General features: G+C 35.5%; 1 protein-coding gene across 5 annotated transcripts in view; it reads left to right on the top strand.

Moving 5' to 3' along the window:
* The window catches only part of LOC102110821 (sodium channel protein type 2 subunit alpha-like), a 138,927-nt gene extending 130,489 nt beyond the window's left edge, over positions 1-8,438 (top strand). For all 5 annotated transcript variants that reach the window (XM_088059198.1, XM_088059197.1, XM_088059195.1 and 2 more), the window contains 5 exons: positions 173-226; positions 1,056-1,193; positions 3,806-3,910; positions 4,311-4,581; positions 4,948-8,438. In XM_088059198.1, the coding sequence (XP_087915324.1) occupies positions 173-226; positions 1,056-1,193; positions 3,806-3,910; positions 4,311-4,581; positions 4,948-6,131 (1,752 nt within the window). In that variant the 3' untranslated portion in view covers positions 6,132-8,438. The remainder of the gene's footprint in view (positions 1-172; positions 227-1,055; positions 1,194-3,805; positions 3,911-4,310; positions 4,582-4,947) is intronic.
* The last annotated feature ends 4,148 nt before the right edge of the window (positions 8,439-12,586 follow it).

Raw genomic sequence — 12,586 nt, 5'->3', positions numbered from 1 at the left:
AAGATATTCCACAGTAATGAACTTTCTGTGCATGCTTCACTTGTAACTCACCAGACTTTTAATAGTCTCTTTACTGTTATGAATACAAGTACATTGCAGAAGACACTGTTTTATTTAGAATGTTCTTAGAACTGGAGCTTTGATAGAAAATATTAACAAATTCTGTTTTTAGGCAACATTTAAAGGGTGGATGGAGATTATGTATGCTGCAGTTGATTCTACACAAGTGAGTGCAATATAAAATCTACTGAGTAAAATAAATATATTTACTGAGGGAAAACAAATGCATGATTGATGTAATGCTTCTTGAATGGCAATTGAAATGAACTAAAATATAAAAAAATAAATGTAAAGCCCTGATTAATTTTTCTATATAAATCTATAAGTAAATAATATATAAGTAAAGTACTTATATTTTTAACAGGTAAAAAAAAAAGTATAGCTGTAGAGATTTATAATTTAGTACTTACATAATAATTATTCTGTAAAAATCAAATATTATGAGATGTGGTTTTCTATTAATTTATGTCTGAGATTGTACAGATCAGGAAATAAGTTTTTCCTGTATCTTCAAAATTAACCCAAATAGCCAAGAGGCATCACTGCAAAAGCTAATCCAGAGCTGCAGACTCTGATGACCTCAAAAACCAAATTTGATCAGTTTTACCTATTTTTCTTTTAATCTTGCTATTTGCTCTTCAGTCCAGCTCTTGATTTGCATATAGTCTATAGGAACTGAATTGCTTTTGAGATTTGCACATTTCTGTCAAATTCAGTAGTACCTACATGGAATGTTAAATGTTATCAAAGAGAACAGACAGAGGGAGAAGGAATGGCAAGTCTTGCAATGTATTCAATTACAGAAACCTGTATTAGATTTTCAAGTTGAAATATAAGGCAAGTGTAGTGTATGCTCCAAAAGAGTGGGGTTTACTCCCTTGAACAGCTTGGCGTATCCCCTGTCCATCTGGATGCAACTTCTCTTCCTGCTTAGGAATCTTTGATTTGTATTAACTGTTATTTGTGATGCTTTACTGTTTTTCTATGTTACATAGGTAGGGCACCAGCCCAAGTATGAAGATAACCTGTACATGTACATTTACTTTGTGGCCTTTATTATTTTTGGATCATTTTTCACCCTAAACTTATTCATTGGTGTCATCATAGACAACTTCAACCAACAAAAAAAGAAGATAAGTACCTCATGTTTAATTTTCACACTTCTTCACTTTTGCTAAGTATTCAGCAAATGCATACAAGTTAAAATAAGAGTTTCTGAAATTCCTTGTAGTAATAGAAAGAAAAAAAGAATTCGGGTTTTAAGATTTTTGTTTGTTCAAAATAATGAAGTAACAGTCTTTTCTTTTTAAGGCATTTGAAGTAATTTAAACTTACACTGAGTGTCTGAGTGTTCTCCACATCCCTGTACAGCCCAGTGATATGTTGTCCATCAGAAAGTTATCTCTTCGTTTTTCTTAACCTTACAGTGCTGTGATCAAGCTATGTGAAAGTGCAGATGACTCAAGCAAATAAAAGGCAGGAAAGAAGAGAATATGCAAAACAATAAATGTCAGAATTGATAAGGAGATAACATATAGCAGGATTGTGAAGGCCTCCATTACAGAGACTGACAAGCTGAATGCTGAAAATACTGCTATGTATTGTAAGATTAGAAAGGGCTGGGAAACTGTCTTGAGTTAGTGAATTTGCAAGAAAAAGAAAATGGGTGTCATTTGACAATATGTAGGTTTTCTTTTCAACTTAAGCTGTTTCTATTATTTAAATGAGAGCAGGATTGTGTCAAGAACTCTAGGAACATTTAAATAGATGAAAATTCAGGCTATGATGGCAAATTCAATTGTACTTGCTATTTAAACCATAAATGGTGTCATCTTCATCCTTCAAGATATTTGCACCTTCCTTGGCATAAACTTCAGGGGAGTTTACTGGAGTTTACTGGAGTAAACTCCAGTACTTAGCAGGAATGTGGATCTATTTCTCATCCTTGAGAGCAAGACTAAGGTTATACACAATATTAATGGTATTTTTGGCAGTCAATATTTAACAAGGTGACCTTAGTAGTGAGGTAATTATAAATTCTATTAAGTTCACTTGGCAGACACTGGAATCATCATGTCTCAGAAGGCAGATAAGGGTTCCTGCTAACGGGCTTTTTCTGGCAATGTGGTGTACACCCCCTGTACATTTGGAGCTGTTGTAAGTCACCAAGAAAATAAAATACTGGACATGCAATTGGGCTGGGGAAAATTCTATTTATACGGTATTCTTCAGTTTTATGTAGCAAATTAGCAAGCATTAACTGTCTTTTGAATTTATAGGTGTACCTGTGTTCCTAGAAATGTGCAAATCACACAGTTCATGGCTACCCAGCAGTATTTTTATTGTCTTTGTGCTTTCTTAGTATCACTGACATTTGGGCATGTTGGGATATGAATGGGAAAAGACCTCATGTTGCAATATACTATCTCTGCTGTTCTGTGGTTCCTGTGTTCATCCTACTTTCATTATATTAGTTCCATGAGGGAGGCAATGTTCTTCTGTCAATTTCCTAATTGGTCCTTAAGGGTATCTTGCCTTGAGGCCTATATTGTCCCTAGGAACAGAACACTGGGACAAGGATGCCTTGTTCACTCATGACAGTCATTACATCAGTGAGACAGCAGAAGAAATCCCCAGCCCAATCCCACTTTCTTCATGGATTTTTTATTTATTTATTTCCCACTGAGTGAAATCTTCCAACAGTCATAGCACATTTCCACCATAATTATCAAATCAACTTCTTGTTTTTCTTCCAAAACTTACCCTTCAAGAAGTTAATTTTACTTGAATATTTATGTTGAGAGTTTGTTAAAGACAGTCTCTTTTGACTTCTAAGTCTTCATGTCAATATATAGCCACAGCTGAAAATTAAACACACCTTCATTCAGTCTTATCATTACTTTGTCTGTAAGATTGACACTTGACACATTTGACAAATTTACAGAACAAAGGTGTGACAAAGTCACAGAATCAACCCTGACTCAGAAGTTCATTTCCAAATGCCACTGCTTTGCTATCATGCATACCTAATTGAAAACAAGTGCATGAAAGGAAAAAAACAAGTTACTTGTCAATATAAATTGTATTTCTGATAAGAGTTTCCATGTGTGTATTACACATACCAGACTAGAAATCCTTTTATTCAGATAAGAAACTCCAGAGTAAACCCATGCAGAGTAAACTGATGAACTCAGTACAATGTAGGGGGATGATCAAGCTTCATATACACTGTTTATATATCATCTGGACTGAAATACCTATACTCAAATGGTAAAATGCACATCCTGAAAAGTAAAATGAGTAATTTCTTTCTTCTTTTATATTTTACCTGAAGACGTATCTGCTCACAGTGTATCTTTGTACCTTTGAAGCTGTTTTGTTTCTGGTAGATGGATTTGCAGTGTGGAATATATGATGCTAGATTTATAACTGTATATGAAATATATATATCACAAGTTGTTTTGTTTTTTTATTTATTTAACTGAATTAATCGGATAGGTATTGTTCTTTTAATAAGAAATAGATAGAAGTTCTTGGGATTTTCTTTGTTCCTTAATTTCTTTCATTTTTCCTTGAAAATTCATCAGATATTTTAACAGTCTTTGAAATAATTATGGTTTTTGTTTTGGTAACAATATATAAGGATGAATAAAGGGTTCATTGAAACCATGTTCTGCAATGCTGTGAAATAATGGATGTAAAGGCTTGGCTGTAATCAGATTTGGGGTTTCTTTTATTAATTTACCTTGGAGGTCAAGACATTTTCATGACAGAAGAACAAAAGAAATACTACAATGCAATGAAGAAGCTGGGATCAAAGAAACCACAAAAGCCTATACCTCGACCAGTGGTAAGAATAGTGTTACTATGTAGTCTGTATCTGGGGAGAAATCGCAGCAGTACATTAATTATAATAAAATTTCTCATTTAACTCTAAAGTGTTTCAGCCTTATTCAAATTATCTCTTCATTCTGAATTGAAATGTACATGTATCTGTTCTGCAGGAAAAATCCCTCATATTTGTTTTGCCTGAAGAAGCAGAGAATCAAAGAATGTGAAGAAATATAGGCTTGTTGGGTTTTGAGGGGAAAACTTTCAACTGGCATATAAACTACTAGAGAATGGTTGTCTTAGATTTTTGAGCCTTTTGCTTGGTTGTATATTTTGGGAGAGGAGGAATGAAATGGGAGGGAGGAAACAGCTGTTTATTACATAAAAATACTATAAAGTTTTCTTTTTTCTCCCCTCAGAACAAATTGCAAGGTCTGATGTTTGATATTGTAACACGGCAACTATTTGACATCACTGTCATGGTTTTAATCTGTCTTAACATGGTCACAATGATGATAGAAACAGATGACCAGACTGAACTGATGCAAAATATTTTATATTGGATTAACTTGGTCTTTGTTGTCCTTTTCACTGGTGAATGTGTCTTCAAAATATTTTCACTCCGTTATTATTACTTCACCATTGGCTGGAATATTTTCGATTTTGTGGTTGTTATTCTTTCAATAATAGGTAAGAAATTCTTATGTTCAAAATGAAATATAATTATCTGTTTATTTAATGATTTATCTCTGTCAAGTTGTGCCAATTAGAGGAGTTACTTAATTGCTCTTGATTATTTAGTAAATGAAATGCATATTTGAGCATGCTAACTTTCTAAATAATTCTATATCAGTGTTAATACTTCTAGGTTTGGGGTTGTGTTCTAAAAGTGCAGGGAAAAAATTCTAAAATTATCCATAGCAGATAAAATTAATCTCAAATTATATGTTCCACTAATTCCCCAACAAGAGTTGGTGTGGGATGTTTATACTTTTTTGTGGAAAATGTAATCTGTGTTAAAAACTTACTCTCTTAATTTATTTTTATGTTCCACAGGTATGTTTCTAGCTGAGATGATTGAGAAGTACTTTGTGTCACCCACTTTGTTCAGAGTTGTACGGCTTGCCAGAATCGGTCGAATCCTGCGCCTCATTAAAGGCGCTAAGGGAATCCGCACTCTGCTTTTTGCTTTGATGATGTCTCTTCCTGCTCTGTTCAACATTGGACTGCTGCTTTTCCTAGTCATGTTCATCTATGCCATATTTGGCATGTCCAACTTCGCCTATGTCAAAAAGGAAGATGGGATTGATGACATGTTCAACTTTGAAACGTTTGGCAACAGCATGATCTGCCTGTTTCAGATCACCACGTCCGCAGGCTGGAATAATTTGCTCAATCCAATCCTTAACAGTGGGGCTCCAGACTGTGACCCCCATAAAGATCATCCAGGGAGCTCTGTGAAAGGTGACTGTGGCAACCCTTCTGTTGGGATTTTCTTCTTTGTCAGTTACATTATCATTTCCTTCCTGGTAGTGGTGAACATGTACATTGCTGTGATTTTGGAGAACTTCAGTGTTGCTACTGAAGAAAGTGCTGAACCCTTGAGTGAGGATGACTTTGAGATGTTCTATGAGGTTTGGGAAAAATATGATCCTGATGCAACACAATTCATAGAATATAGCAAACTGTCTGATTTTGCAGCTGCTCTAGAGCCTCCTCTTAATATACCAAAACCAAACAAAGTCCAGCTTATTGCAATGGATCTGCCTGTGGTGAGTGGTGACCGAATTCACTGCCTTGACATCTTGTTTGCTTTCACAAAGCGTGTGCTGGGGGAAAGTGGGGAGATGGATGCCCTCAGAATACAGATGGAAGATCGGTTTATGGCATCCAATCCCTCTAAAGCTTCCTATGAACCAATTACAACCACACTGAAACGAAAACAGGAAGAAATTTCTGCCAGTATAATTCAGCGTGCTTACAGACGTCATCTTCTAAGACAGTCAGTAAAGAAGCTTTCATTTCTGTATCAGAAAGATGGGGGTGATCAGCTTATCAAAAATGATACGGTTGTTGGTAAGCTGAGTGAAAACTCATCTCCAGAGAAAATGGATATGTCTGCATCCACCACAGCTCCGCCTTCTTATGACAGTGTAACAAAACCAGAAAAAGAAAAATATGAAGATGACAAATCAGAAAAGGAAGACAAAGGAAAAGACAGAAGAGGAAACAAAAAATAAAAGGCAGAGGTTATCCGTGATGAGTGTTCACAAGCTTGAAAATATGTTTTTGTCAGTAGCACTGTTACTGGAGGATTATGCCAAAATTTTAAGTTTTTACATACTTACTGACTGCTGCAGTCAGTGCCTATCTAAGACAATGGTCCTTCACTAGTAAACTCCTGGTCTGTAACAAGGAAACAAACTTGCAGAGCAATAGTTTTGATTAACATCTGTTACTAATTGAGAGACACAAAATTTCTACTTGGAACCCTTAATGGGTCCTAATAAGCCTGTACTTCTGTGGAATAAGTGTTTCCACTGTGTACATTTCATCTCCTGTGTTCCATGTGTGTCAGCTCTTTTTCATTATCTCATTTGCTTTGAATAACATACTGCTTTATTAATTCTGCTGTGCTGAGAAAACAAAATCTACTCTTAATTTAGATAAACACTAAATAATACTCTTATGTGCAGAGGAACACAAATGTCAGGAATATGTAATTATTGCATCATAATATGAATGTAGTTCTCTTCAAGCCACTTCTAAAGGCAAAAAAATCAGGATTCAAGATTGCCGAACCTCAGGATGTAGATCAAAGAAACAGCAAACTATGAAACAACCAATAGAGTCCAGATAGAGAATTTGTCAGTAAATCAAGCAAGGGAATAATTTTTACAGAGAAGAGGTTGGTACCTTAGTCCTTTAAGTTTAATATAATTATTTTTATTACCTTTTAGTAGTTCTTAATTTATTGTACTGTCCATTTCAGATACAGTGGTTTAAATAAATTATGCTGCATAGAGCTCCTGTTTGGAAAATTGCAAAACTGTGGAAAAAATTACTTTCGAAGTACAAGCTAGCTCAGAATTCCTGAAACATTGAAGCAATTCTTTTCACAGAAAAGCTACAAATGCCAAATTCTGCCTATAAAAAATAATATTTTTTTAAAAAAATGTGCTATGTTTTGACCCTTGATACTGTGAGTAACATCCATGCTTTATTCCAAAGTCTGTTGCTACACTTCTTATTTCTCATGAGTATATCCCACTTAGGAAAGTAGTCAAAGCTATACAATGATAGCAGAGTACCTTTGGGGAAAAATACTACTTTAATATATACCTCATTTAAATTTCCCTACTTTGGAAGGATGGATCATAGAAATACAAAATATGTACGTGAGAGAGGTGGTTTTGACACCCCCTTGGCAATATAGTCAGGTTTCCACTGTAATGTAACCTTCTGTAGAGAGCTGAGATGCCTAAAAAGATGTACTGGAACCAGCTTTGTCCTGCACTGGGGTTTAGATGAGTTTTTTTGCATTCAGGCTGACACTGTACCTGTAAGTAAAATACCCTCTGTTATTTAATCAGTTGTTTTACACAGTGGTACCCTTCTGAACAAAGAGACAATGACCTAATTACTGTATATGTGTCAAATATGTACCCTAGTAAGTTAGCTTACAACATTTCAATAGATACTATGATATGTTCTGTGATACTTCAAATAATTGGAAGCTCTAACTGATGCATGCTTGCTGCTATTATCCTACAGCTGTTAAAATTTAACATGGGAAGAGAAGTAAGTGGTAAAAAGAAAAACAGTTTGACAAGACTATCGTTCCTCATACCAGTAAGCAATTGTTTGCTGCTATTAAAGATTTTATTTTGTGTGAGTGTTGTAATCAGCAAATATGCAGAAAGGTACTGGACTATACAGGCAAATAGATGGCTTAAAATACGGGGCTAGAAAAAAATTATATGTCTATTCTTTTTATTTAAAAATAGTTTTATTTTATAAGATTTTATACTTACTATAAGAAATTACACATATTTTCCTGTTATTAATTTTTATTGCTGTCTTTGACACTTTACCATTCAGAAAAGTAATATAAAATATGTAATTGAAAATTCCTGCTGATTGCTTTAAACAGCTTTTAATAAGGAGTAGTTTAAAAACAAATGGACAGTACAAATTTTTTTCTGATCCATAGATAGGCCTTTTTTAATGTTATAATCCTGTCCGTTGATTTTCAGGGTAATCTTAGTCATAGGAACCTTGTTGTTTCCCCAGAGTTTATCTCACACTATCTGCTTTACTTATTGGTGCACACTGCAATAGAAACACTTAAAATATAATTTCTTACTCAAAAATCTTTCTTCATGAGGATGAATAGCGAACTTGTGCAATGGGAAGTGAAACACTTTGCATTTCTTAAAAAAGAACTAGAATATTGATGGGCTCCTGCTTTTATAGAAATTATTGGCTCATAGTGTACTGATGAACTGCATGCAGGAAATTGTTTTACCAAAAATAATTACATTGCTAACAACCCAAAAGAATAAAGATAACCTTTTTATGTAATTATTTTAGTCTTTGTCTTTTATTGTATGAAGTTTATAAAGATTAAGAAATTGGTAAAATTTAGGGGGAGCCACTTCAGCAGTGCGGTGATTTAGACAGCTAGATTACATGTTGCTTCATGGCTGAGACCAGTATCAACTTGTCACCATCAAGATGAAATTAAATTCTGGTGTTGTCCTGGCCAGAGGAATTTTTTTAGAATTCAGGAGAAAAACACATTTCAACTATGTGTCTTTTTGTCAAATTTTTGAGTTGCCCGGGAAGAGCTCCAGTGATATTCTCTTTTGGGCGAGTCCAATGCAGGACGGCTCCACAGCTGCTCCTGTAGACACTGCTCATCCTGGGATAGGAGACCTGGGATCTGTCACCAAAATGACCCCATGGGAGCATAACAGAGTTGCTTTAATCCCTTTCCCTGTGAAGAAATCCATGCTTGCTAAGAGAAGGGAATGAGAGCTGTTTGAGGTTTTAGTGGATGTCATCAGGCCACTGACGCCTTTGCCGAGGTGCTCGGGCAGGGTCCCTGGTGAGGGGTTGCTACACACAGGTGGCAGGATAAGGGACACAGTGTGTGCATTGGACCTGGACTTGGGGTAATTAATCCTTTTTTTTTATTATTTGTTTTTGTTTGTGTTCTCATTTCTTTTATGAAGAGTAGCTGCTCTATACTTGGGCCAATATAACTAACAGGAAAAAAAATCCCTGAACCACGCTGTGCTTTAAAAACCAATGTGCATTTTGTTTTTCTTAACTATACCTCATTTTAATAGGTATGAGTGGTTTTTTTAATCCAGAATAGCTAGTGTTTTAATATCGTAGTTGCTAACAATAATTATGTATTAATGTAATAATGTAAATACTTTTAAAAAATATTGGTTATATTCTTAAATTGCTGTTTAAAGAATAAGGTTAAGTCAGTGCTGGACTGTAGTGTATAGTTAACTTGAATATCCTATGTGGAATAAGTATAAAATATTTATGTAATAATTTTTCTACAAATTTGGTAGTGCACAGAAATATCTAAGGTAATTTATAAAATCATTTTACCCTATAAAATTTATATTATTTTTAAAGTTATGACTATTGAAACAATAATCCATTTGGAGTCAGTCCATTTTTAATATCTCAAATGCAATATCTTAGACCTTTACGAAAAAATTAATATATATTTGGATTCCAAGTGTATATAATTGAATAAATTTGGATACTTCCATATTGCTTTGAAATTATTCCAGTATACCATGAAGGTAAAAGGCTTATAGAAGACACAGTTGACTTGCAGACTTCCTCCTTAACCTGCAGGTATAAAATAAATCTGTGTTTTAGTTCTGATATAAGACAGTGGTTTCAGGTAATGGGTCAGTCATATATCATTATGCAAAACATTAAGCCAAATTCCTAGAGCAGTAGGACACTGCACTCTCTTATTCACAGAGAAGGAAAAATTAATAAGAAATGCTCCCTTAAAATTGCCTAAAAAATGACATTTATTTCCTCTCCTTTACTAACCCAGGAATGTAGGTGTATTTTACATCGTGAAATCCGGAACCTTCAGCACCCCTCCCTACCCTCCAAAAAAGCCCTCAAAATAGCCTAAACCTGTACTGGAACATAAGAGTGGAACATTCCTGAGATTTTTCAAATCCTGGACTGGCCCTATAACAAAATTTTGTTTCACTTCTAAGGACAAGACTAGTCCTGCATCCGTCATATGAAATCACTTGTGAAAACCAGGGAGGGAGAGATAGCAGGGGGGATAGGTAGGATATTGCTGACTGGCTTGTTTTCATAAAGAGGCCTTAAGAAGGTGGAGGGGTAGTTGGTGATTTCAAACTGGAGTTTGGCTGCCAGGGGTGGGAGGAGCATCCTCCCGGCTGTTGTGGGGCCGCATCTGGCACAGGGCGCGGACAGCACTGGCAAACACGAACTGCACACGGGCACCGGGAGAGCTTGGGCTCTGCAGAGAATGCGCAGGGTTCGTGCTCGATACAACCTGATAATTCGTCTGGTTGTGTAAAGATAACATTCGCTGGCAATACTTGTGTGAATGAGAGGGCGGTTTCTTGGATTTCAGTTCTGTACCCTGTAAAATGTGTGGACCTATATGGAGACCTGATACCACGTTGGTTAAGAACTGCCATGCTCATCTGAGCTTACTAAACTACAGCTGAAGGGTTTTGATGCAGTGGGGAATTCCTCAAATAGCTTTGGGTTTACTTTTCTTAATAGCCATTATTCATCTAATCCCATGGTGCAGCCCTGAAACAGCCCCAGCCTTCTAAAGGATCACGGATGGAAGTATCTGTGTCGTTTGCATGGCAAACAGTGGGATATATATATAAATAAAATATACATAATGAACTACTATTAAAAATGCGGGGGATTTTTTTGACATAGAACATGCTTACAATACTCATTCTATAGTATATATTCAGAAAGGCTTATCTAGCTCAGTAAGGCATTAGAAGAAATAATCTGAAATCTCTGCAGTGTAGAAGTATTTATTGGCTCACAAACCTCTGCATTAGCAACATCTTTTTCAGTGGGGGATGGTACCATTTCTTTCATTCTCAGAGCACAACTAGGTTTTGTCTATGTGATCCAGCATGCAGGCTCTGTCACTCAGCATATTTATTTTTCCTCGCTGATCAGTGGGAGCCGTTGCACAGTGGAAAGAGACATTTTAGTGCTTGCCTTAAAAAAAAAAAAAGACACTGCAGTGTAACCCAAGCAAAGTAAACTGCGGCACATTCTCATCCCTCTGGAGAGGGAAAATTGCATGCTGAAGCACACATGATGTCTGCTGCAAGAAAAGCTTTTGATGAAAATAAAGAATGACACTTCATAAACTATTTATAACAATCAAACCCTGCAATTCAAGACATGCTCTGCACTTCCATTTTCTATTGTCTTAAAAGCATGTTACTTTAACAGTAATCTTGATAATAATCTTTGTGGAATGTGACAGCTGATTAAAAACCAGCACAATACATTTTTCAAAAAATGTCTGTCTGAAATGGAATGTGGTAAGCTGTTTTCATTTCCAAAGTAGTATCTCTAACAGTCATGTTTAGAAATGGTTGGAGAATTACATGCTGTATTGCTATTTGCAATATTGCTTTATAAAAAAGTCATGCTTGCAGATACCATAGCAACCCGTCATGTGGTACTTCTTGATTGCCAAGCTGTATAGTAGCTTTATGCTCATATTCTGCAGCCATACTTGCATTGATGTCTTTATATAGTGTTTAGTAAAAATTGCAGCTGCAGCCACAACAAAATGCAAACTGAACTACGCCAGCAGTGGTCTCAAATTCATGGTTTCAGGCAGGCAAAAAGTTAAAATATTCTCTCCAATAATTAACAGTGTGAATAACCTTTCTCTTGTCTTAACTTCTTCATGGCCCTGATGGTTGTCAAATGTGGTCTTACAATGATTGCTGCAGCATTGCTGCAAATCCTGGTTAATTTATTTATACAGATGGGAAACAGCTGCTCATGCTCCAGCTGTAACACTGGAAATTGGATGTGATTTATGTGATGCTGAGTAAGAGGGCAGATAAATGCAGGCTCCTGATAGCCTCTGTCTGGAGCTGCATGTACATCCAAGAAAAAGAAAATTCAGAGTGATGCTAAATAGCACCATGAATTCACCAGCTTTACCATTCTTGCTTTCTCATTTATTTGAAAAGCAGTTACTTGAAATTTCATTTATCTATATTGCATCAGTCTTTTGGAATTATGTTATTTTTGTATAAGTACTAGAAGGACAAGGAAAGGAGAATATTTGCTTTGAAAAGATAGTAACCAATGACATGAAGACAACATAATACAGTGTTGACATGATTTTTCTACTTGTATTTCAGGATTAAAACCTTTTTTTCACAGTTGAATTCTACTGCATGTAAGGAGAGAATCCAACAGGAAATTCCAAAAGCTACATAGAAGTGTCAGGAAATGAAATTACGGTGCTGGTGTTACTGACAGGTTATTAATATAAAGTCTTTTTGCAGAAGTTAATTGGAAACTGATGAACTCTGAAAATAAAAGATTGCGCCACAGATCATGGAGTAAGAAAAATCTGCAGCAGAGTATGATTAGAAATTATTGT

Source organism: Pseudopodoces humilis, chromosome 8 (assembly GCF_049639895.1).
Source record: "Pseudopodoces humilis isolate 2021_Gansu_Grassland_sample_001 chromosome 8, ASM4963989v1, whole genome shotgun sequence".
NCBI classification, from domain to species: Eukaryota; Metazoa; Chordata; class Aves; order Passeriformes; family Paridae; genus Pseudopodoces; species Pseudopodoces humilis.
This window is presented reverse-complemented; position numbering and strand designations above follow the sequence as displayed.